Source organism: Thermobia domestica, chromosome 10 (assembly GCF_964235325.1).
Source record: "Thermobia domestica chromosome 10, izTheDome1.hap1.1, whole genome shotgun sequence".
Taxonomy (NCBI): domain Eukaryota; kingdom Metazoa; phylum Arthropoda; class Insecta; order Zygentoma; family Lepismatidae; genus Thermobia; species Thermobia domestica.
In genome coordinates this window covers 83,734,663-83,761,318 of record NC_137463.1, presented here as the reverse complement: position 1 = coordinate 83,761,318, position 26,656 = coordinate 83,734,663, and the positions used below count along the sequence as shown (strand labels likewise).

At 34.3% G+C, this 26,656-nt stretch overlaps 1 protein-coding gene across 2 annotated transcripts in view; it reads right to left on the bottom strand.

Moving 5' to 3' along the window:
* LOC145662517 (scavenger receptor class B member 1-like) overlaps window positions 1-26,656 on the bottom strand; it is an 83,035-nt gene that overhangs the window by 2,759 nt on the left and 53,620 nt on the right. For both annotated transcript variants that reach the window (XM_081728172.1, XM_081728171.1), the window contains exons 4-7: window positions 24,226-24,367; window positions 19,617-19,820; window positions 12,746-13,133; window positions 9,947-10,065 (exon numbers count right to left, since the gene is read on the bottom strand). In XM_081728172.1, the coding sequence (XP_081584298.1) occupies window positions 9,947-10,065; window positions 12,746-13,133; window positions 19,617-19,820; window positions 24,226-24,367 (853 nt within the window). The remainder of the gene's footprint in view (window positions 1-9,946; window positions 10,066-12,745; window positions 13,134-19,616; window positions 19,821-24,225; window positions 24,368-26,656) is intronic.

Genomic DNA, 26,656 nt, shown 5'->3' with positions numbered 1-26,656 from the left:
GGGTCCCCAGAAAACTGGTACAGAATTGCCGTTGTCCAGCCAATTTATAGGGCTACTCGGGTGGTGCTGGCGCTGCTGCTCCGTGGTCATCTTCTGCTCCATGGGAGGGGCCAGAAGCCCGTCGTCTGCAGGTGACTGTAGATCCATCTGGTGTGGAATCCTCTTGCCAAACCACGTGGTGGTGTTTGTAAACACTGGCGTGTAGAATTGTTTATTCACTACATCACGTGGGGCATTACAATATAGAGTCTATTTGATCATAAAACAAGAACTGTAGCCCTAGAATCAGTAACCATTGTCATATTTGGACAACTTAATCATTTTGTTAGTAATTATGCTAAAATGCCTAGATTGCAGTACAAAAACGATTTATAATTCTATAGAATAAAATATTCATATACCTTAGCAAAGAAGGATGTCACTAAAATCTATCTGAAATTTTCAAGATCGCTGTTGAAATCTGATGTTGGCGTAAGCCCAAGTAACTTTCTTCCATTTCTTTGAAACGGTAAAACTTCTACGTAGATGATATATTTTATGATATGCAGAGAAATTTTTAGAATATCCCTAGTCTTTGATTATGTAAGGAGGCTGTAAGACATGGCCTATAAAAACATCTCAGATTCCTTATGGTTTTCTCAACTTCCTTTGTGGTAACACTATTGAAAAATTTATATAAAATCATAATTTTAGCCTATGAGCCTATTTTCTCTTTTAAAACCTGAATCTGAAAGTAAGATTAAATTAAGCTGGATCGCTAGTCACCATTAGGGTAAAACTTTCTCAATAGATGGCAGAGCACATTGCGACACATGCGATGTTGCCACATGAGTTAAGGATAGAAAAGTGTTTAGACACGATCACATTTTATACATGATTTACTACGAAGAGAAATGAGAGTTTTATTTCCATTTTACTCAATACTACCTGCTTTAAAATGTGAATTAATTATATTCTTGGATCAAAGGTGATTGTTTCAACTCATAAAACGTTATGCGTATATTTCTCTCAAACTAGATGTCTTTAGGACGCTGATTAAGAAATCGTATACCAATTCAAAATCATTACATAAATTTCAATTTTTTGGACAAAACAGACTCTCAGTACGCTCAAAAATGGTATTTTATAAGCGTAGTTGCCATCCTTGGTGTAGCTCTACTTTAGAGGCTTAATTTTCATGGTTAAAATTCCAGCGTTTTCAGGTCAAAGCGCAAGTCAATTTGCTTCTAGAGGAAAATTATATAATTTTTATGATAATAGTTTCTCAGAGAATGGCAGTGGAACGTTATACATTTATTTATAACTAGATATCTCTACGGTGCAGATTAAGAATATATGTACAAATACAAAATCATTACCTGGGTACATAGGACAAAACAGATTCTTAGTAGTTCAAAAACTGTATTTTATAGGCGAAGTTGCAATCCTCGGAGCTGCTTTAGTTTAGGGGTGTAAATATCATGGCTAATATTCTAGCGTTTTCTGGGCAAAATACGGCTTAAACTGCGTTAAATGAAAACTGTTACCAACTTTTACTAGGTTGCTTACGTACATAGGCAGATTTGTTTCACAATCCAGGTGGAATGAGGAATCTAAGACTTATAGGGCCTTATGCAGAGTCGTTTTGACGTATGGTTTGCGTCATACTAAAAGCCTGATTACTGCAGGAAACATATTTTAATCGAAGGCTTTAGTATGGCACTAATCACGCATCAGAACGACTCTGTATAAGGCCCGTAGTGAGTAAAGCTACGCGATTAGCACGGGTGTTAGGGTACCGAAGGCGTTATTTGAAATTCTCTAGTTTAATATTCCACGATTATATTCCGAATCTAAAAAAAGCAGTGATGGTGACTATTGAAATGGTGGACTGAAGGAAGTGGGAAAACACCGAGAAAATCCACGCATACTATGTGTCCTACATAAAGTTTTCATGGCGAGAAGTGCGATCGAACCAGCTATCTCGTACGTCAGAGGTGATTTATCTACCGAGCTATTTTTAGCTAATTTTATTAAAATCTACAAGTATATTTGAACCACTGATTGGAAAAAGGGAATAAGTACAATTTTTTGCGATTTTAACCTGAGATAGTAGATGTGTTCCTTTAAGATAGTTACATCGCTGAGTAGAAAATAGGAATGTTTGGGCAACTGTATATGACCAAGGTAGAAGACAAAATCTCTCGCTGATTAGAAAAAGGGAATAATTACGTTTCTTATTTCCTTCTTCCAATCACTACAGGACACCACCACAACTGTGAGACTGTGTGTATGTAGACAACCACCAGAGCCCTGTGCTGTCGTTACGATACTTCGCCTTCTTTTCGCATTGCACAATCTATAGAGAACTTTTTGCCCCAGTCAGTTACAGATTTACATGTTTTCAGTGATACAAGTGGTTGTCAAAACTGCAATCATTCAATAACATGAATGCTTTTCAGCCTGACCGTGTCATAACGGTGAAGCACTATACTGCAATATTTGCCTGTCAGAGGTCACAATTTTTACCATGTGACCGAAATTTTGCCGTAATCAAACCAGAACTCAAACGACACAATCGCATTTATTTACCAGCACAGTTTAGCCATATGATTGCGAATGCAAGAAATACTGATTCTCCATTTCAGGTTTATGAAGTTGTCAATGAAGAAATCTTACATTTTGAACATTGGTGGCAACCGTTTTACAACAAATCATCAGGGAGCATTGTGAACAAAACAGTGAAATTTCAAGTAAGTAGAGACACTGTTTACAAAGCAGAATTCCAGGTTATGTGCGAGCTCATAAGTTTATCAATGGATTAAGAACTGATATTTTTCGATTACTGAAAAGTAATGTCACAAATGTTCCACTGCCAACGTCAAATGCATACGATTGGCAAGTCTCGATCAATCAGAAAAAGATCAACGATTCTTCACAAATCATCAAATACATACCTGACCAATAGAAACAGTTTTATAGGACGATTTGTTCATGGAAAACCACTGACCAAGAAACTGTAGAAAACGAAGATTCAGACGGATAGGACCCTATGTAAACCCATTCTACTGTGACAACGTATTTTGCTACGTATTTTGTTCAGTTGTCTATTGTATTAAGTTTTTTGCTGTACGAATAACATGTGCTGTACAGAAAAACGAACGGTGACAATAAAAGTGTTAGAAGCCTAACATTCGTGATAGTTCGAATACATATATCCAAGATTAGCATACAACATTGCATTCAACGTACATTTTCATAGCTCTCTATCATAAACTGCACATTACATACCCTACACACAATTAGAATTGCATCCAACTTTAATTGATTGGAAAAAGGGAATATTTTTTCCATTTTTAAGCTTTTCTAACCAATTGCAGTGCTGCAATACAATATTTTTCTTGTTGTCTTAGTGTTTGTTAGTTGTTTTGCTACAAGTAACCAATTATACACTTTTTGCAACAAATGCAAACAACGCCTCGAGAAGGTATTTTAGCGTTATTGAAAACTTAGGTCTGATGCACTTATTCCCTTTTTCCAATCAGTGATTCATTTAACCTACTTCACTTCTCCAAGTTTTTTGCAAGTACTTGCTTTTGCATCTTGATTGCTGTACTTCATATAACACATGATCTTCTACAATAACAAGCTCAAGTATGAATTCTCCCGTCTAAGTTTCCTTCGAAGCACAATAATAGGACGTTACAGAAAAAAAACATATTTCTCGGTTATGCCATGTAGGCTAAACGACACGGTGATATTAAGAATGAATGAAATGATAGAATGAGAAAAGTAGGAGCACACGGGAAACCCCGAGAAAACCCACACACACATAAAGCTCACCTGGCAAAGCTGAGATCGAACCAGCGACATCACGTACAAAATGTTAATGCTCTACCACGGAGCCACTGCAGCTCCGGAGTAGAAAAAGGATTTGCATTTCTACAGGAGTCGTTGCGTTTCTGAACTGAAGCTATATATACACTTTCTTTCCTCTATAGGAAAAAAATAATTCAAGCTGTAGGTTTTACCTTTTTTTTAAAAAAATACTAACTAGGGTAGGTCGCGGGGTGTTACTCTGGCTTCGTATCGATATTATGCTCAGTCGACGCCTTTTTACATATGAAACAATTAGGCAACCGGAGAAATCCTCAATCACAAGCGTATTCGAATTACGAGCGTTAAAAGTTCAAAATTGAACAGATTTTGCAGAAAGTTCGAAGTACCATTTCTTGAGATAAATGCTTCAGTTTTAGTAACAGGGAATTCTCTTGGGCGCTCAACACAGTGGTAAGATCAAAACGTACGCATTTTGCAAGATAAGGGCAATTATTTGGAAGAGGGTGAAGGCTTATGGTGTCTTACACCTTGCAAATTGCCTCCCATTTGGTATACTGGACCAATAAGCTAATAAAATGTATTTGCTACCCCTATTCGACTGTAGTGTCATTTAAATATCACTTTCCCTCCACCTTCAAATTGAATAATAACATTAGTGTCGGAAACGCTTTGTCAGGCGTGCAAAATTCAATGAAGAATGTCGTGTACGATTATCTATATTGTAATGTTCTTCCCCCTTCTGTAGCTAGGAGTGAGACCAATATTTTCTAAAACAAACAAACAAAAAAAAAAAAAAAAAACGCTCTATCACCAATATGTTGTTTTATCCGGATCAGCTGTTCAGCAAAAAAAAATTGCACTGGGGCGCACTACAACACAGTATCATATATGGAAAACGAAAATCAGGTTATTGTTGAAATGAAGTTAAATCAAATAAATTATCCACTACAGGCTGACATTGACAGTGAATACAAATATTGATTTATACCACCGGTATTTCATTTGTGGTTAGTCATGCGTAAATGGCGATCCAAAGAGCTCGCGCAGCGCCAGAGAGGCCTGTCGCGGAACAAACCTGAGCGGTACTCCGACCCTGTTAGCCAATGCTTATGCATCACAGAATACGGTGTTCTAATATTTCATCGGTAGCCATGTGCTTAGTTTTCAGTGAATTGGAATGTCGATTATGGGAAAACATTGGGCCAACTCCAAGGAATATTCTAAGACATTCAACGACAAACTAGACCGAAAAATTAAAAAAAAAAAAAATGGTTAACGGGAATGTGCGCTCAAAGTTGTGAACAGGTGGTTTTTATTCTCGAGAAAACCGCTGTTTTGCACACATCATCGCTAGCGATTGTTTGTTTTTTGGTCACATTTCTCGCGGAATACCGTAAAATACTGCCTGAAGTTTGGTCACTATTTTCAAACAATCGTTATTAAAATCCATTGATTTTTTTTTTAAATGGTTAGTGGTGAAATATTGAAACACGGTCTTCCACAATGGATACCATCATGTCCATGGGATTTCTCGGAGTACTCCCGTTTCCTCCGTTCTTCTCATTCCATCTATTCTTCCATCATCATTCACTTGCCTTAATTATCGTCTTCCTTAGCCTAAAGGGCATACTCGTTGGATGTTAAACTGAAATATTTAAATCTTTTCATAACACTCAAAGGCCGGCTGGATTGGGAGTCCCATTCACATTACTTCCACGGCAAAGCGTTTCGAAGACATATGTTATTGTTCAATGTTAAGGTGGCCACACAGGAAAGTGACATTCAAATGACAATAGAGTAGAATAGGAGTGGCAAATAAATTTTATTGGCCTACTGACCCGGTGTGACAAACAGTTGGCAATTTGCAAGTTGTAAAACGCCATTACCCTTCAAGCTTTAACCTTTTCTCAATAAGTTCCCTTATCTTGCAAAATACGTACATTTTGACCTCATCATTCTGTCGAGCACCCAAGAAAACACTCCAGTACCAAAAATGAAGCGTGTATCTCAAAATATGGTTACTTCAAACTTTTTCAGAACTGTTCGATTTTGAACTTTTAACGCTCATAATTCGAACACGCTTGCTATTGAGGATTTCTCCGGTTGCCTAATTGTTTCATATGTAAAAAGGAGTCGACTGAGCATAGGATCAATATGAAGTCAGAGTAACACCCCACGACCTTCCCTAGTAAGCGAAATGAATTAGTATTTTCCACTAACGGGTTCAGGCAACTACTCGTGTACGTACGAAAGCTCAAAAACATAAATAAATTATTTTCAAGAAGATATAATATTTTACGTAAGCAAATTAAATTTCATAAAAAATAAAGAAAGAAAGGAAAGGAAAAGAAGAAAGAACACATATTACATATTTAACGTTCAAAATGATAGTGAAAATAAACTATCTTTATATTATACGTGTGTATAATATTTACGTAGCAACAAACAATTAAAAATTGAAAAGCGCTTAGCTGTTTCTTAAAATTATTCTCCCTTTCTTTTCGCTTCCTTTGGCTCTTCGACCTTCTACTTTGAGTTGGATTCTTTTTTCTTTTATATGATTCCTCCCGTTTCCCCATTTTAAACTTTTATTAATTATAATAGTTTTGTCACAATTCACAGGTCCCGCCTCTGGACTTCAAACACTAACAGGAAATTGCCCTGCTACTGTGACTGCAACAGTACACATGCAAGTTTGGCAACGAAGCATTATGGCGTCCTGCGCAAGCATGAGATTTAGCCGCTAAAACTATTTCCTTAAACTTAGAATAATATTTGGATAAAATGTGAAACATAACACAAAAAACGGTCATATAATATCCATATTGCGTAAAGAGATAATTACTTGTAAAATAATTTATGCTTATAAGTAAAAATTTCATAAAACTGAGCACAGGAGTAGCAAGATCGAACAGCAAGTGCCATCTTGCGTACTCATCTTAAAACTCATCAAGTTTTCCTCTTATATCTTACTTTTTTAGATAACAGAATACAAAAGCACAGGAAATAGTATCTTATGTTGTAGCTAACGCATAACTCTATTTTATAGTGCAATACTTATAATATGTGCCATTTGTTACGCATTGGTTAAGGCAATGAACTAATGCTTATACTGACTTCCGGGTAGTGATCCACCTTAAGTCTGTTACACCACTTTTATTGGTAACTTCCTTACTAATAACTGTTTATAAAGCTAGAGTCCATGTATCAAAATGAATTTCGAAACATCGACAGTCTTAATTGTTATGTTACACTCAGTAAAACAACGTCAAACATGTAAGATACTTTTATTTTATCATTTTTTACTATTCATTGTAATAAAAAATGGACATTTTCATTTTATTTATTTATTTATTTTTGAAGAAGTACCGTCTCATGTAAGTTTATTCTTCACACACTCCTAATAACCCCCAACCTGCTTCCACTAATTTCATGAAGAACCCACAGAAATAGCTATCGCAAAAACCTTTGCATGTGAAAAAATGTATTGGAAGATTTCCATATATTTTAACTGTCCCCCCTCTCCCCAATTACAAACTTTAGAATAATTTATAGTTTAATACTTTTTCAATGACATAAGTGTGGTACTTCCAAGAGCATTTTTATTTTTATACTAATTCGTTAAAAATTAGTTTAAAACATTTTACCAGGCACAACTAGAAGAAGATTACGCTGTAAACACATTTGTTCACGAATCATCAGGTAGGAAGGAAAGAAAAGCATGCAAAAATAAATGAAACACGAGAAACCCGTCATCATAATAGAAAACTACCATTGTAACTGTTTAATTTGTTTCCATTCTTTCTTTTTCGGGAAGCTCATAGGCAAAATGGGACAGGCTAATTTCATAAATTACTGTTATTCTTCGTAATAAATAAAAAGAAAAAAATCATTATATGATAAATACAGTTCTATGGGTGATGAGCCCCGGAAGTGATATCTATAACCATCTTTATTATTGTATTTGATACTTTTAGGTGAAGGAAATTTCACTCCAAAAAGAAATAGTCAAGTCCGGAAGTGCGCTATTTTTCCACTTCTTATATGATGCTACTGCCAGTACTAGTATCTAAACGTAGTACCAATTGGAACCTCAATATATGACACTATAGTGGCTTACTTCTTCTTTTCTCTGTTTCTAGCCAATGGAATGGACAAAGACCACCCTGCTGGCTCTCTCTTACATAGCTAAATTTTCTAGGAATGCTACAAATGAAGCTTATATAAGTGTATTATCACTGATATTTTATACGCTCTTTTATTACTTGCACGACTTACGATCTCACAGTATACGAAACTCAGTTCTGTAAGTTCTCCACGTTCCGCATGGAGCAGGAAACTAATAAATGTAAATTCTCGTGTCAAGACAAGTATACGCTAATGAAATCTAATTGGACGTAAAATTGAGAATATCGTGTTTTATTATATGTTTTATTTTAATAAATATTACATTGATGTTTTCATTAACCTTGCATTTATAACCTACTTATCTGTATTGCTTGCTAGTAGGCGTGAAAGCATACCTGTAAGTTTGCTCCAAATTCCCCTATATGTAACTCAGCAGAAAAGAGGAAAAACACTAGATCTTCTTACCTGATGAAGTCTTATAGCACTTTACTTGACCATCCCTTTGTTCTAACCACGAACTAATACATCTCAAGCAAAATATATTAATTTTTGAATGGTATAAAGTAAATCTATTTTAAAATTTTCCGAATCAGTAATGAAAAGATGGTATATTTATCGTAGACATGCAACAGTGTTTTCCAACCAAACTTGTTATGCTATTTTTTTACTTCTTCAATGCTGTGAAGTGAACCACAGAACTTACATTTGAGTTGCTAATGTAATATTAGCAAACTTGTAATGACGGGCTTAACCTACTTCAACGCATTTTATTGTTTGATATTTGATTAATAATGTAATTTCATGCAATACTTTGAATAGGGCTGTATCTAGGACTAAACCGATAATATATGGTTTTGTATTATCACCTTTATATTAATGATTTTGTAAGGAAAGGAGATGCATTGTGTACGAAAAGAACGGTTCAATATTTGCTTGCACCACTATGCAATGGTGTTACAACGAAAAAGTTGCACCCAGTGAAGAAAAGAAACTGAGCATTACGAAAGGAAAATAGGAATAAAATTCTGAAGTTCTATAACTGAGATATAATTTGAAACTCATCCATTATTTGAGTACTGAAAATATGCAGTATTACCTCCTACAGCTAATATATACTTAAACACAAACAGTGGCTCACAACAAATGGTACCTATAATAAATCTGATTGATTAGGATTTATAATTTGTATTCTTGCATCTCTGAACCCAAAAGTAATATCTTGTGTCAAGTTTGAGAAAGCAGAACATTCTTATTCTTAATATAAAAACGTTGAACAACACTTCTACTAGAATATTGCATAGTTTGAAGGGAGGGAAAAAAGATACATTATAATAAAATTAGGTTTTAGTGAAAATGTGTCATTGAATATTTTCTTTGCACTACACATTTCAAATATTAGATTGTACTCCACCTCAAAAGCAAATAATTTGTTTCCTGATGAAAGGGATGTTGAGAATAAGTTCTTGAAACACGCTGTTTAATTAAGTCTGAGGATAACATAAGTTTAATTAAATAAATACGACACTAATTTCTTAAAAGGGAAAAAAATGAGCATCTTGAAAGGGGATTTGTGAGGGAAGTCGAATCGGTAAAAACTTATTTCTTTTCACTTACAATAAAAGAAAAAACTTTCTTAATGTAATCAATGTTCAGTACAACAATCAATACACTGGAGAATCTTTATTCCCTTAGATTCATACGATAAAACTTTAATTTTTACCAGTGACTTGCCGGTACCTTATATTCCTCTGAAACCTTGTATTTCTTAGTAACTTTCGTTGTTTTCTGGTGTAAGAGTAAATAAATGAATACGATGAAATAAAACAAAAATAATGCAAGATGAAAATAAGGAAATATGAATGTACTGAAAGTCATCTTTTTAAGTTTTCATCTTTCAGTTAAGCATTCTGACATCACTGATAACAGGGACCTCAAAATAGAAAGACTGGCATGAATTCAATATACCTAAGTGCTGACGAAAAACCAAACATATACTCACATGCTGAATATCGAGATAAAAATCCGGTTCTTTTGCCTGTGATTGTCGTATATCTAGTCTTTTATATTGTGAAGGATCTACGCCATATAAATGTGGAAATGATATCATAATAGGAGCATCTGTATCAAAAGAAATAAAATATGTCAGTCTTAAAATATTAAAAAGTGACACAAAAATATAAAGAGTAGTTCAAAGTGTTACCGAATATAAATTTCTTAAAATACAATTGATCTTAAAATATAGTTTCAATTCCCTTATAATGTGTAATTTTTCAACAATATATATTAGGTTGGTGCCAAAGAAATGTCTACTCTGACGCCTGATGAGAAACTCGTCTCATCAACGTTACACAGGGATGAACTAAGATCACGCGTCTAACGCCAAAAACTCAGTACACGCCCAGCAAACAGTTTGGGGCATCCAGACAGTCAGGAGGCAGTGTGTGGTTGAACAGCGTCGTATGAAAGTTTACCAAGGAGAATACACCATTACGAGAGATTTTCCTTTCAGATTCAAACTGGGATCTGCTACACAGCCAGCCGCAAAATAAATAAAAAATAAAATACAATTTAAAAAAGAAAAAAATAAAAATATAAAAATAATAAATAAAAAATAAAGTAAAATAAAAATAAATAAATAAATAAATAAATAAAATAAAAAATAAGTGAATTTGAACTGGTATAGCAAATAAACAGTGCATTTGAGCACGGACCAACTTGTTCGGATGAGCTCCTTAGAAACACCGTGGAAGCAAGCCCTCAGAAAAAAAGTTCGTGCCATTCCAGACAAGTTAAGCTTGCACCACATCACAATCACTCTACGGCTACATGCAATCTGTAAGGTAAAAAAAAAAATTGGAATCATGGATGCCACACAAGTTGGTACTGGCCAACAAGAACTGATAGAGACGTGCATTTTTGTGAGAATAATGGTGCATGGGGTCCCGGGTTCAAACCCTGCTCCCGCCAAGTGAACTTTGTGGTAGACAAACACTGTGTGCGTGGGTTTTCTCGAGGTTCTCCCGTTTCCTCCCACTTTCTTCATTCCACAATTTCATTCATTTCTTATAATCACCGTCTCCTTGCATGCATGTAGCCTAACCGGCATAACCGTGGGACGTAAAACTCAAAGATTTCATTTCATTTTTTTTTTCTGAGAATAAGGAATAGCCTGGAAAGTTTCCTTTATTGGATTGTCAGTTTTTATAAGTTTTTAAAAATAATAGATCTGTTATAAGACAAAGTGTTGAAACACTAGTTGGATCGTGATGAACGACCAGGACTGTTTCTTAAACAACGGAAGGTGGTCTATGGTGAAAGTGATCCATCGTATCTTTCTCAGGTGAGGTGAAATCATCTATGCAGATCGTTACAGTGCTGAAGTCCATGAAATGCACCGCAAATTATCCACAAGTATCTAGAAATGGTCAACAGACATGGTGTCCTTTTATGCGTAACCACATTTCGCTCGATGCACAGTATAGACTCTCCATTAGTTGCAGTAATAAATCGTTTGGAAATTACGGATATTTCATTCGCACCAACTTATTATATTTTAAATATACACCCTATTCCAAAAAAAGAGTGAGTGCATTGATTACGGTTATTTTGAGCTAAAATATTTAAGTCCAACTTTAGATATCTTCGGAAACAGTAAATTAAAGATGTCAGGTTCGAGTCCCCAAGCCAACCTTCGAAATTGGGAAAAAATATACAAAAGTGTTTATTTCTTATTTTAAGTGTAATAAGACATGTTGAAATGTTATTAAGAGTAGAAAAAAGTAACATTCATTGAAATTCTTAATGATATAGTATGTCGAAACTATGTATACACGTGAGAGCATACTGGTTTTGTCAGCTACGTTTCCAAACCTTAAAAAAACACTTCCAATGAAAGGAAAGATAGTGAATATAGTTCTCGCATTCATAGTATACAATCAGAAAGACAAGCGAGAAGGAATAACATTTGCAACGGATATGATCTTGTCAATCTTGGAAATTGAGTTATATTTCTTCAGAAGGAGCTCGGCAGGAGTATTCATGTTAGCTTAGTGGTACAGCGCAGGACTTATAATTGTAAGGTCGTGAGTTCGATTTCTATTTGGGTCAAACCTTTTGGTATGCAATGCTAAATTCTTCAATCCATGAATATTTATATAAAATAATTACATTGAAATAAATCAATTGTTTATATATATATATATATATTGTAATGTATGGTAGAAAACTGGTCATACGGGTTTATCCCTCATATTGATTAACCTGACCCGAATATGAAATTATCACATCCTAGAAACTGAGAAATGTTCCAAGCACGTAAAATAAGACTCCTTGTTATGAGATACAAATGTACAATAATACATTAACTACAAATATTTGCCCACCCTCACTGGTTTAGTGGCTATAGCGCGCGTCTTTTGTACACGAGATTCCGAGTTCAACTTCAGTGAGATAGCGTTGAAATTTGAACGTAATACTGTGGTTTACATTCCACTTTAAACTACAGGCTTCATATAGGTGCTGATAAAGGACGCTAAATTTTATGAAATGCAAATAAAAAAGAAAGGTAAAGACGTACAATTTACTTGTATTTCCGATTTTCTTGTATTGTTTTTCTTACCCTGGGATAGAAAGAGTCCAAATTAATGCAAATTTCATATACAAATAATAACAATAAAGCCATAGAACGAAGACGCCTTTTTAAGTCAACATTTTATATCGTGTTTTGTATTCTGAAAAATCTGAAAACAAAAGACTGAGATGTAACTCTAAATGTAATAAATAATAATAATATACGTACGGAACAAACAGCTCTGTGCATTATACAGTCCTTGAGGTGTACACTTTGAGAGACCAGCGCAGTAACATTCATTATCAGGATTTTCATCTTCAGATGCAAATACATCATCTCTTATACGAAACCTGTATCCATCTACATTTTTCATCGAAGTGGTTTCATTGTACACAAAAGGAAACCGTCTGCATAGTAAAGGTAGATAAAGTTGCACGTCACTTTCTGGAGTTAAAAGTGGCGGGAAAACAGTTCCTTCGCTTCCATCGATTCTATCGCAATCTCCATGCCACATGTTTAGATCCTTTTTATTGTTATGACTGGCAACAATGCCCAACAAATTCAAATTGTTTTTTCCTGTATGAACACTCAATTTGTTTTGTACAAGTCCAGTTTTCTGAAATGAAAACAGTCAGCCCATTTCAGTATACGATTTCCAAACATCACAAAATACGTGGGTCAGTCAGAAAATTAGTTGCACTCCTTCGTAAATATTTTCGGTCAAAGGCTATTTTGATGAAACTGTGTGGTAACACTGTAGACATGTAGCTATATCGTGTGACGTAGCGGATTTCACGAGGCAAGTGGAAGTGTTTTGATAATCAGTCGTAAACATGTCTCGACAGCTGCAAGTGGCGTCCAAATTGGAAATGCGTGCAGGGATTCGTTTTTTTTTGGGGGGGGGGGCGGAAAGTTTAACTGTACTAAAATATATTAACAGTTGCATGAAGGTATGGTGGAAATACAATGTCACATCAAGCTATCGCGAAGTGGTGCAGCACAACAAACGTGCGAACTTCTGACAAAGTTTAGGTGGGAAGTGTGGGATCACCCTCCTTATAGCCCAGAGCTTTTACCGTGTAACTTCCATGTGTTTGGTCCCGACGAACTTTTAAAGCAACGATAGTAGGAATGACGAGGTGAAAGCTGCAGCCCAAGAATGGTTATCAGGTATTGGAAGGGATTTCCTTGCAGAAGGCATACGCCTCGATAAATGCTTAAATAACGGAGGTAATTACGTTGAAAAATAGATTGCGAACGGAACTTCACGATACGAATAAAGTTATTGTAAAATTTCTATTCTGTTTTATTTTCTTAAGCAGTGAAACTAAATTTCTGACTGACTCTCGTAATAACAATTATAGAGAAAGATGTGATGATGATTGTAGAAATATATTGCTTATTTTCACATCATAGTAATTTTATTAAATAAAGCAATTACATGTCTAATAACAGCGCAAGGAAAGTACCATAGAGCATAGCACCGAGCAATAAAACATGAAATGATAAAATCTGTGGGGAAAAAAAATTAGGAAGGAAGTAATTTTAATGCTCATGTCTAACAATTACCGCCAACTGAGCAAGGTTTTATAGTTTCTTTTTCGTTAGTAAAACTTAGAAGGTACAAGTGTGAAAGGAATTCGCTGTTTTAAGAAATGAAAATAAGTCTTTTCTAAGTATAAGGCAATGATCATAACATTTCTATTAACGCAAGGTCACAAACTTAACAAAGTTTTTTGCTAACGCTAATAATTTATTGTTCATAACCTTGAATGTTATGTACAACTATGAAATTACAAAATAATTACGTAATAATCCATTTTATTACTTTTGGAGCATTTTGAGCATGAAGAGATAGTGAACAAAAAGTTTAAAGTTGTTTAATACTAATAATTAAATAATATAATTCAATGTTTATAATAACTTCTAAAGGAACAAGATTTTGGACGTAATGTTGTATTTACACAGTTAACACGTTGTAAGATACTCTCTACCCTTTGTGGGGGCGCGGTGGCTCAGTGGTAGAGCGTTCATCTCCGGTACTTGGGGTCTCTGGTTCGGACTTTGTAGTGGACAAACACCGTGCTCGTGGGTTTTCTCGGGTTCTCCCGTTTCCTCTTACTTTCTTCATTCCACCACTTCATTCATTACTCATCATCACCGTCTCTTTTAGCCTTACCGGCATAACCGTGGGACGTAAAACTTAAAGATTTCATTTCATTTTCTCTACCCTTTGTGGGAGGTAATCTTATACCTTCATACTATCTACCTTGAAGGAATATTTGTCTTTTACATTAGGTTTCACAAGCCCTACAAAACACGTACATTTTTACTTCTACAAAAAATGTAATGGAATATTGAACTCAATAACTTAATTCTCCATACTAATACACTACAGAACAAATTCGTTAATATCTTAGTTTTGAACTTGATCACGCAGAGGAATGTAATGTATATTTCTGTTACACTTGATATTATTGTGTCAGTTTTACACTTAATAATGTAAATTAATTGTAATTAATTTCGTTGAGTTTAGCAGGGTGGTAATTACTCATAGCAGCTAAAAAGTAAAACTTCATTTAATAGTCAGATAAACACAAGAGCGTGACTTTTTTTTAAAAAAATAATCACGTTTACATGAAAGTAGCGTAGAAGCTGGGGTTAAACTCATTTCCAGAACAATATACCTTTTTTAAACAAGAACGCCATTAATGTTGATAAGATATTCAAATTGGGACATAAACAGCGCATGGCGCTCAACATTATTAAAGAGTTCATATTCACAAATATTTCAAAATTTTAAAAAATTACTTTCTTTTTCATAAGCTTTATTTTATTTATAAAATTTACTTCCAATTAAATACATAAGACAAATTCTAGGTTGGAGCTTACTAGGACTTAAAGTCTGGAGCACCAAAAATTCTGGAGCAACTTTTTTAAAAATTAATTACCCCAACTGTTCAACAAGACATTATCAAGTTCTTAGATGTGAAGAATATTATTAACGCTATATATGGCATTTGCATACTTTGCATTAGCGCACACACACACACAGGTGTATATATATTTACAGTATGACGCTAAATTCGTTGTACAAAAGCAGAGGAGTGATTCCTGAGAGTAAAACAAACAAAAGAGTTCCAATAAACATAGGGCAAAAACCCCATTGTTTACGCGTTATAGGCTGCCGAAATCATGAAAAATGAATTTTAAAGGTTCATAGCTCCAAAACTATGGGACCTACCTTGGTCGGGTCAAGACTTCACTTAGGAACTAGTATGTGCTCTATCCAAAAATGCGTGTTGCAGAATCCTGAGGTGCTTCCACAACAATTTTAATAGAGGGAGTTTGACTACGAGCCTATGACATAAAGTACTCTCCAACTACCTCCATAAAAATTGTTACGTGAGTACCTTAGGATTCTAAAACATGTATTTTTGGATAGAGCACATACTAGCTCCTAAGTGAAGTCTTGAGCCGACTACAGTAGGTCCCATAGTTTTGGACATATGGACCTGTAGAAATCATTTTTTCATGTTTTCGGCAGCCTATAACACGTAAACGATGGGGTTTTCGCCCTATGTTTATAGGAACTTTTTTGTTTTACTCTCAGGAATCACTCCTCTGCTTTTGTACAACAAATTTAGCGCCATACTATATATATATATATATATATATATATATATATATATATATATATATATATATATATATATATATATATATATATATATAAACTGTCGATAACTTTTACTAAGTTTACTTTCTCTTCCTCCAATATAATTTTATTTATTAATGATAATTGCTAAAACTTATTCATAATTACAAAATATAATTAATTCGTATATACTATCATATCAATATAGTCGTATAAAAATATATTGTCTTACGAAGAATTTGAAACCTATAGTAAAAGGTGTAAGATTTCCTTAAGATAGAGATTTATCAGATTTTAGAACTATGAACATAAGTAGGCATTTAAATACAATATTCTTGCCAAATACTTCTATACTTTCAATTCAAAGTCAACCAAGAGAAACGAATTAATTTGGACATTGATAAACAAGACTGGTCACGTGAACCAGTCTGATTCTCAAATAACGTATCACTACCGCTTAGCTCATACCTGACCGATTTTGAAGGCCAGTCACTTTGAGAGAAACTTCACTGATGATAATCTATTGGAACCTCGACACTGTGAATTATCGCCAGATATCGCAATTTCCATTGCAACAAACAACACTGGGGCATAGGCATGGAAATTCCATCCTACTTCTCTTGCAGGTTTTCCATAGGCATTGAAGGTGAGGTTGCAATGTCGTTCTAACAGCACACATACCCAGAAATCGATTTGGTTAGCGTCACAGCTTTTGATAGGCATGGCATGAAAGAGAATAAAATGGATTCTCATTTCTTGCTTCATGTCATGATAAAAATCCGAGAATATAGGTTGACACTTGATCCATGCGGATCTGCGCCTGGTTCCTGTTGGGTCTGCACAAGTGAAAGATATCTTTGCGGCAAATTGAGGAGCAGCATTTACCTTCACGTTTTACTTCGTCTTACGTACTTCCAACTTTCCCTTGTAATCTCATGTGGTGACAATCACGATTCCGTGCGAGAAATCTTTCCTGCATTGACGATAAAACTCAGTACGCCTCTATGAGAGGTATAACGGTGCATAATTGCCCGAATGGACTATTACGCGTATGATAAATATAACGGCTAGGCATTATCCAATGTGGCAAGTGTTTTCTATCCCCTCCCCCCCCCCCTACCCAAAGTCTTATGCCTTATCTTTGTACACCCTGAGAAGGTTTTGGATTAATATGGACTATGCCAGATTTAATCTCTCGAACATGTCACGTTGGGGTGATGGATTTCCTGGCCTGCCAGTCGACGAATTCCACGAAGCACTCAGGTGATGCTTTCGCTGGTAACCTCAACAGGTCGCATTTGTTGTCGAATGTTTCTACAAGGGCCCTATTTGTGTTTACCTGGCCACAATATCTTTAACTGTGGTCACTCCGATGGCTAAACGTTTCCTGACACTATTTCACTAGCCAGCTGTATAAAAAAAAAAAAAAAAAAAAAAAAAAAGTAAAATAAAATAATAAAAAAAAGGTGCGTGGGAAAAAAAACATATGATGTACTCTTCCCAATAACGGTCCACTTTCGGTAACATTTCATCAGCATCAACTCCTTGGCACCTGCAAGCTGAAAGCAAACTCATGACGAAACTAGCTTCATGCTTCTGGCGCAAGTACATAGGTGACCGCACTGTTTCCAAATTGGTCGGAAATAAAGCAAGCAACCCCCTGTAGAAGTTTACTCAAGTAATTGAATTACAATATTACAATGTTATACTTGATAACAAAAAGTAATCGCCTATTAAAAGCAGCGTTACTATTACTTTAAGTAGGTTCGCCCATACGGAGGGATGACGACTATTTGAGTGGCAAAGATAGCTCGCTAGGACGTCATTAAATAAATTCTGTTAAGACTGACTATTACATATATTTATGAATCTATAAGTAACTTTCTTTTCAACTGTCGAACCCAAGTACATTTTCAATTGTAGTAAACTTTTCTACAATATTTTTATTTTATTAAGTTATTTTATCTATTTGGTTAGTTTGAACATGAACTTACTGAAATAAATAAGTGTCCCACATGCGGTTCGATAAGCACCTGTACAATCTGTATACAGCTGTAGATTTATATGTGTATATTGCACACATCTGGCTTTAGGTTTGTGTGTGTGTGTGTGTGTGTGTGTTTGTATGTGTGAGAGGGGGGATAAGCAAATGATACATACAAGTAACAAAGAGGGACGAAAACTACAGTCTTACCGAGAAAAATAATAAAACAAATTGAAGTCTTCAAAATTCACTTAAATTTTATTAATCCTGATAGACGAAATGTTAGTCTATCTTATAGGCGTATGCAATTAAATTATGAAGGGAAAAAGCACTATTTAAATCAAAACGTGTTCACTGAAAAAAAGAAAAAAAAATCCAACGGCATTGAAATCCAGGTCATTATATGGATACACCAGTGTTTCTTAAATAATTAACACTTTTCTGATGAGAGTATATACTTATTTATTGAAATTAAAATAAGTTAACGTCTGATGAAGATAACGTTAAGTTATTGAAACGGTTACGTCTTATTTTAATTTGAATAAGTAAGTATATACCCTGGTCAGAAAAGTATTAATTATTTAAGTAGTAGTAGTTCCAGAGTAAAAATGGATGAAGTTACCAGCAAGTATTCCACTTTTTTTAAAAAAAAAAATAATTAAACTACGTAATTCTTTAATAAATCAAGGTGGCACAGCGCTACCCTGGTTCGATCCCTGGCCAAGTAAGTTTGTGATGGAAAACATCGTGTCAGTGGGCTTTCTTGGGGTACTCTCGTTTCCTCCCGCAAACTCATTCCACCAATTCTTCCATCATCTTTCATTTGCCTTAATCCAGGGCCGTGCCGTGGGGGGGGGGGCGAGCGGGGCGACGGCCCCGGGCGCCGAAGTAAGGGGGGCGAAAAATTCGGGAGAAAAAAGGAAAAAAGATAGGAAAAATTGCTTGCAATATATGTATGGGGGCGCCGTCGTATCCTCTCGCCCCGGGCGCTGATTTTCCACGGCACGGCCCTGCCTTAATCATCTGTATTTCTTAGTCTAAAGGGGATAATTGTAGGATATTAAACTGATAAATTTAATTTTATCTATTTTAATAAAATTTCATTTTCTTCCCAACTATTTCTTTTTCATATTTTCCTTTTATTTTGTTAGTATTCGCATTTTTCACAAAAAAAGTAGATATCTGTATCTGCGATTACATAAAAGTAGGACTACATGTTCTATATATAGGAAAGAATAGACAGTTTATGAATATTATTTCTTTGTATCAGTAAACTGAATTTCTCCTACTATTAAAGAAATCTATATACACACAACGAACAGGACGGTATAAATATACTCTCACAATGTTCATTGGTTCTTACGTTATTATGGGTTAAAGTTACGGCTGGGTATTTTGTAACCTTTCCGACAGTGAATGGAAAATTATTTTTACAGCTACAAATCTCAAGTACTTACCAATCTCAACAGTCCGAATGGTTTCCCTGCAAATGCCCTGAGATCAGGAATAACTGAGCTGACAGCTTGAATAACTGGAGCCTCATAACCCCATAAGTATTGTTCCACCCGTAGCTCCAAAAATGGTTCTCCCGTCGTAAACTCTGCAACCCCCTGCATTAGCAACTGAAGCATTGTGTTGTCCTCAAATATAGAACTAATAGTCTGGAAGAAATTCAGTTGATTAGTCTTCTTCGAAATTCAATACTTGAAAGTCTATTAACGGGTAATTAATACGAAAAGCATACAAAAAACAAGCGTATTTTTAAAATATTCACTACAACGTCCAAACCATATTACATAATAAACACTAAAATATAATAAATAATGCATATTTGCAGAAAGTGTCTGCGAAAGTATTAATGGTATTTAACTGTTCTTTATGCTCATCATAAAGACATCCGTGATAAATGTGTTACAGTATTTGTGATTCAGAAGTCACCATAAGCGTTGAGACATTTGTCACGTTGTGTGATTAATTTACAAATACCGTCCATATAAAATTTGGAAGATTGGCGTTCGAACCATTCACGGATAACAGCCTTCACCTCGTTATCTAAGGGACTTCTGACCTTCCAACGCCGCCTTTAGAGGACCGAATATGTGAAAGTCACAAGATGAAAAGTAGTAGCACAGAGGAAATAACAATTTGTTATTTCCTCTGTGGTAGTAGTAGCGAAAGTAGCTTTGGATACCTTTGTCCTCAGTGGCAACAACATGTGTTTGACCAGGACGGGAATAATCACGTGTTCCTTCACGTCGTGCCATAAACATTCTTGATATCACCCATCGCCCGCTGCTTTCTCGATACGATGCGTCACTATACACGCCATTCCTCCAACGAAATACTTCGATTGGTTGATATTGTTCGGCAGTGCGTATGAAAGCACGTTGATTTTATTTGGACAGGTTGTGGATGCAGAACGCCATCTTTCAACGGTTATACCCGCAACGAGACAAAGCATGGAACTATTATTTACACTATACATGAGCAAGGACATACTGTATGTCATGATATACCACTCCAACTACAGGTTCTTTTATCACATCAACGAACGGGTTTCAGTTAGTGAACCTTCATAGAATATTCTACGTCAAACAGAAACAATTGTATATCTGTTTCAAACGAATTAATTACGATCCCCATTCTATTGTTTGGCACACATGTTAAATAAACAAAATAGAATTTTGAAAACTAGTAAACATCCATTTTGTAAATGTTAATTCCATAGATAAAAGCTAACCTGGTTGACTTTTTCTAACTACAAATACAATAGAATAATTTTCGTAAATTCGTTAGGCCACGTCGACCAATACTTTGTAATCCTTCAGGTTGTATCAAACGACTAGATTATATGAACATGTTTTGAAAAGTAATTACACAACAGAAACAAAGTCAAAGAGGATAATAAAAATAATTATGACTACAGCGTTTATAATTACCGTATATCCAAAGTTCTGTTTTCATAGAAATAATACTAGACACTTTATTTTGAATAAATTTTATTAACGTGGACTACTTTATTAATGACAATAATAACTGACTATACAATAATTAGTACCTATTTCGATCTAATATCATCTCAAAACAATATGTTATACAGGCACTACTACCGGTAACTCAGTCTCAATACGTTAAGATAATTCCTCAACAACGCATATCAACGTTGTATTGTGTTGGATTTCGTTTTCTTTTTTAGCCATAATCACATTGAACTAAGTAGCCATGTGGTTAACACAACGATTTCAATCTACACTCCACCTCTGACAACAATAATAGCCTTATTTTTATCTGTACCTATATTAATCTACATTTATAAACATTTCTCATAAGTATTTTGCAAGTACACTGTTCAATGCCTTTTAATGATCTATTTACGTTAACTGTCAAACTAAAAATATTAAATCTAATACATATAAATATAAATAAATGTAAATATAAATATAAATAAATATAAATATAAATAAATATAAATATAAATAAATATAAATATAAATATGTATATAAATAGTATTTTGAATTAGTGACGTGTTGTCAAATTGTGAGTTTTTTCTGATGTAATCATGGATATCACTTTTATTAGTAAAACGTGTATTGGTCTATCGAGTTAAATTAACAAATGTAATTCACAGACACTGACGGTGACAATTTTTGGTTTCCGTATATTTACTCTTATTTAAAAACAAAATCCATAAAAAATGTTACACATACGATTGAGTCATAATAGACAGGAAACGGTAAGTTATACTTTACGATAAAAACTAAATCTTTCAGGCATTAATAAGAGAAGACATTCAACAATATATTATATTAAGCTAATCAATTTGTAATAATTTGTAAGGAATAATTAAGAAGATTGCTGTAAAATTCTGCAGTACACTACATACGAAAAATAATTTAATTTATATGATAATAAGGAAGTTAAGCTTACATTAATATTATTTACGTGTGAATACTTACAGAAAGCTTTGTTATTGCAAAGAAGTCTTCAATTTTTCGACAAAATTAAAATTTTTGTATACTCTACGCATAATATATCATACATAGACAAAATTATCGTAAATAATGTATTTATAGATGACATGAAAACACAAAAAATAGGATTAAAATACTTCCTAGAACTGTATTCTCAATTATTCCGTTTCTTTATTTCATGAAAGAAGTCAGTCAGTTGGATCACAGTACAATTGCTAACCCTTAAATACAATTACTCAATGTGTGTAATGTAATAAAGGGTGATTCAAAGAAACGGGAAATTGTGTTGGCAACAGTGGGTGTTTGGTAACACTAAATAACATACGCCAGGCTGTCAACGACACTCTGCCATTTAGTTATAATGAATGCTTGGAGTGGTGCGCAACGTATTTTCGCGATCAAAGCGTCTTACAAGAACACTGACAGTGAGCACGTAGAGAATTTAGCAGTCCTTTTAATTTAGGACGTCACGATCGTGTTCCACCAGCACATGCAATGAAAACATGGATACGTAATTTCGAGCAAACTGGTTCGGCAATGAAAAAGAAACCTCCAGGCCGTGTGCGAACCGAACAATGTAACGAAGAAACTGCAGGAATGTTTTCATAGAGAAGGACCCCACTTGCAAGATGTCATCTTACAAAAATAAATTTTACAGTATGTATTCTAAAATGGCATTATTTTTACTATTAAATGAGATAAATAATTTTAAATGTTTTCGTGAAATTATTTAATTTCCAAAATTTCCTTTTTTTATCATTATGTATTATATTCATACATTCTGAATTAAAGTTATTCTTTACTTCCTGATGAAAAAAATATATCAAGTCAAATTTTTAGGAGTTTAAGCGGAAACTGGTTTCAAAGGCCTCACCAGCATGCTTTAGAAGTAGTACGACGACTTAAAACACCCATTAACTTACATATGTGCAGAAGAATGTAGTGAAGGAAAACACGTACTTACGATACAATAAATAATATAATAAAAAACCAAAGGTATTTTTACTCAAAATTGAAGTTTTGAACTATAAATTCACAACAAAGCTTAACACTAAATAAATAAATAAATAAATAAATAAATAAAAATAAAAAATAAACTGACAAAATATACACAGAAATATAAGAAAAAAAAATAAAAATGGATTAGTGTATCTAAGTTATTGCCGATACATTACGACCCAGAAATAAATAAATAAAACATACAAAATAAGAAATATTATAAAAACAAGATCTAAAGAATGATAGAGGACGTTAAAGTAATAAACAAGTACACTCTCAAGAGCAGGTATATTTGCATATACCTGTTATATAATACTATTATAGTTCACAAGTTATGACGTGAAATAAATTGATGTTCTTGTAATGTGAAAATGAAGCACTAACATACATTTAAAAAAAGGAAGAAAAAAAATATTTAAACTTTTTGTAATAATTAAAGACTTTGCAATATGAAAATGAAATTTTTAAGTTTTACTTCCCACGGTTATGTCATGTAGCCTAAAGGAGACTGTGATAATGAAAATGAATACAATCGTAGAAAGTGGGAGGAAACAGGGGAATTCCGAGAAAATCGACGCACACAGTGTTTGTCCACCACAAAGTCTACTTGGAGCAAAGCCAGAAACACCACCCCACGCACAGAAGTTAATGCTTTACCACTGAGCCACCGCAGCTCCAGAATTTGAAATATCTATTGCAAATTCTTCAATGAATATAGAAAGTTTCAATACAATTTTCTTCTAATATTCAGTTGCTTCAAGCATTAGTATACGCAGAATTTCGTTGGGAGGAGGGGACCAGCTTCCAAGTTCCTATCATTTTACGGAGGGCATAAACCTGAACCCTCCTTGCGTATGGCACTGACTTCAAGGAAGATATTAAGATTTATCGCACCAAATGCACATGAATAAAGTACATTCAATACATTTAGCTCATATTCGGGTTCGGAAAAGATTTGAAAGGAAAGAGGAAAAAACTAACAAATTATAAGAAAACATAACAGCATCAAGTGGGCAACTTTCGAGTTTACCATTGAGACAACTATCTCGTAATAACCATTAATATCATATTAAAATAAAAACAGAATTTTCTTACCATGTATGGAATGTTAGGAACTATCACCATATCAGTTTGTAAACCTTTGGATAATTCAGGTAAAAATTCATAAGTCGTCTTTGTTTGAAATGATATTGTTCCATCAGAATGCTCCATAACTTTAACTTTCTTCACAGTTTCTCTGTAAAACGTTAAAAATAGAAACTGTAAATAACACTAGCAGATGTTTTAATAATTCATTCTTCAATGCAGATGCAACAAATTATTTTGTATATCATTAACCGCAAAAGATTGAGTTAATATTTATACATGCATAAAAGGAAATGAACCAAATAACCGATCCAAAGTTAAAAATTTCATATATTTATTTAATCACCACACATTACATTACAATTTTACGTTCGTTAATAGATTTTCGAATAGATATACACATAACATGCACTTATAACTGTGTGAAATAATGGATTAAATTTCAGGAGAGAAAACTACTTTTTTTAAACTTAAGAATATACACTTAGAATGCAAAATAAATAACAAAAGTTAACGTAGAATGCTGAAATTTTACATGTGTATTGATACATCTCTCTATAAGTTATGAGAAAAATTTAATCTCTTAACTATTAACATTTTCTATGTTACAGACACTTAGGTGAAAGAAAATTTAAAGAGGATAAAACTGAATCTCGAGTGGTGATTAACTTTCTGTATTTGACAAACTGCACACTAAAGGAAATATTTGATGAGAAGAAAGACTTATGGAGAGGAAACTCTAGTATATGAAGTTATCAAGCACTGGCATCGTCAGTTCAAGTATGGTCTAACTTATGTAGAAACGGCCCTCATTCTAAAGTAACCCCAATTAGCTATTGATGAAGATATCAATGGGCAAGTGGACGCCTCTATCTTGCAGAATCGCCGCATAATCATTTGCAATTACCTTAGAAGTGTGCTTAGAGATATGTCACGAAAAGTGTGGAAAAAATAGTCTATGAGCATTTGCACATGTATAACATGTTTACTCGATGGAATGTTTGGCTAGTGGTACCTTTCAGAAGCAGAAACGATATAGTTGCTCCCAGGAACTTTTGATCCTGTATCCGGTTATTCATTTATTTATTTATTTATTATTTTTTATTTTTTTTTTTTTTTTTTTTTTTATTTTTATACAGAGATGAGTCGTATGGCCCAAAGATTAAAGACTAAAGTTCATTCAACAGATGATTGGCTATCGGTCAGCACTTCTTTCGAGAAGCACATGCTTGTACCCTGTCAGTGTTTTACATATTCCCCGCACGCGGCCGTATTGTAAATTGTGATTCACGCGTAAGGTGGGTCAAAGCCACTTTCTACGCATACGTATTTTCTTTTATTGCATTTAACTCAATTTAATTCTTACATACAGTGTTATTTATGTTATTTGATAGTAAGTAAATTGTATTTCTGGTAATGAGCCTTATAAGCAACAAAAACATTGAAAAACAGCTTACTTGACCATAGACTATTTTGTCCTGCCGCGTGGATGTTCCAAGGCTCTTTAACCGATAAAATAAATCAGTCATTACTTGTACTTGTTTACGTGAGGTACTGAACGTTCCTTGAATGAACTATAGTAAAAGTAGTGAAAGCGTATTTATTCATCAACTTAAAAAAAAAAAAAGTTTACAATTCTCACGGGTAAGGTCATGCTGACAGTTTTTTTTTTTTTTTTTTTTTTTTTTTTTTTTTTTTTTTTTTGAGACCAGCATGGAGTAGTGATGGTGGATTTCCTGGTGAAGAACACAACAATTACAAGGATATACCCTATTATGTTTTACTGCTGCAGAAATTATGGGATTCCATCAAAATTACGAGGCGTGGAAAGCTGACCAAAGGTGTCTGTATCCTTTTAAGACAACGCTTAAAGTCACAAGTCGCATGTTCCCGACAGAAACATGATCCTGTGTGTATAAAAATCCTTTCCCATCCATATACTGTTCTGACCTTGCACTGTCTTCCCACTCATGAAGTCATTTTTGAAGGAAATGCATTTCCAAGATGATGAAACTAGTTTCTGTGGTCAATGGCTTATGGAACATCCTGCCAACTTCTACAAAGTCTCCATAAATGCATAAAGCGATAGAAAAAGTGAGTGGCTGTTAAAGTTTCCCACATAGAGAAGGAATAATGTCTGTACCAAATTTTATCTCAGTCAACAATAGATGGGGTAGGGAAAATTTTTAATGAACACCCCTCATAAGTATTGGATGTCCATCTGTAAATCGTCTGTCCGTCTGTCAACAGGCAAAAGAGTATAAAACTGTAAGAGATATCGGAAAGGTTTTTTTTTTCTTCCTTTTGCCACAGATTTAGCGTCCTAAAACTAGGTTGCATCTCCTCAGTTAACACTACACAAACCGGAAATAGTAGAAATCAACCATTTCCGGTTTCAACGTTGATTACCATAGAAGAAAATGGTAACAGATAGCGTCAC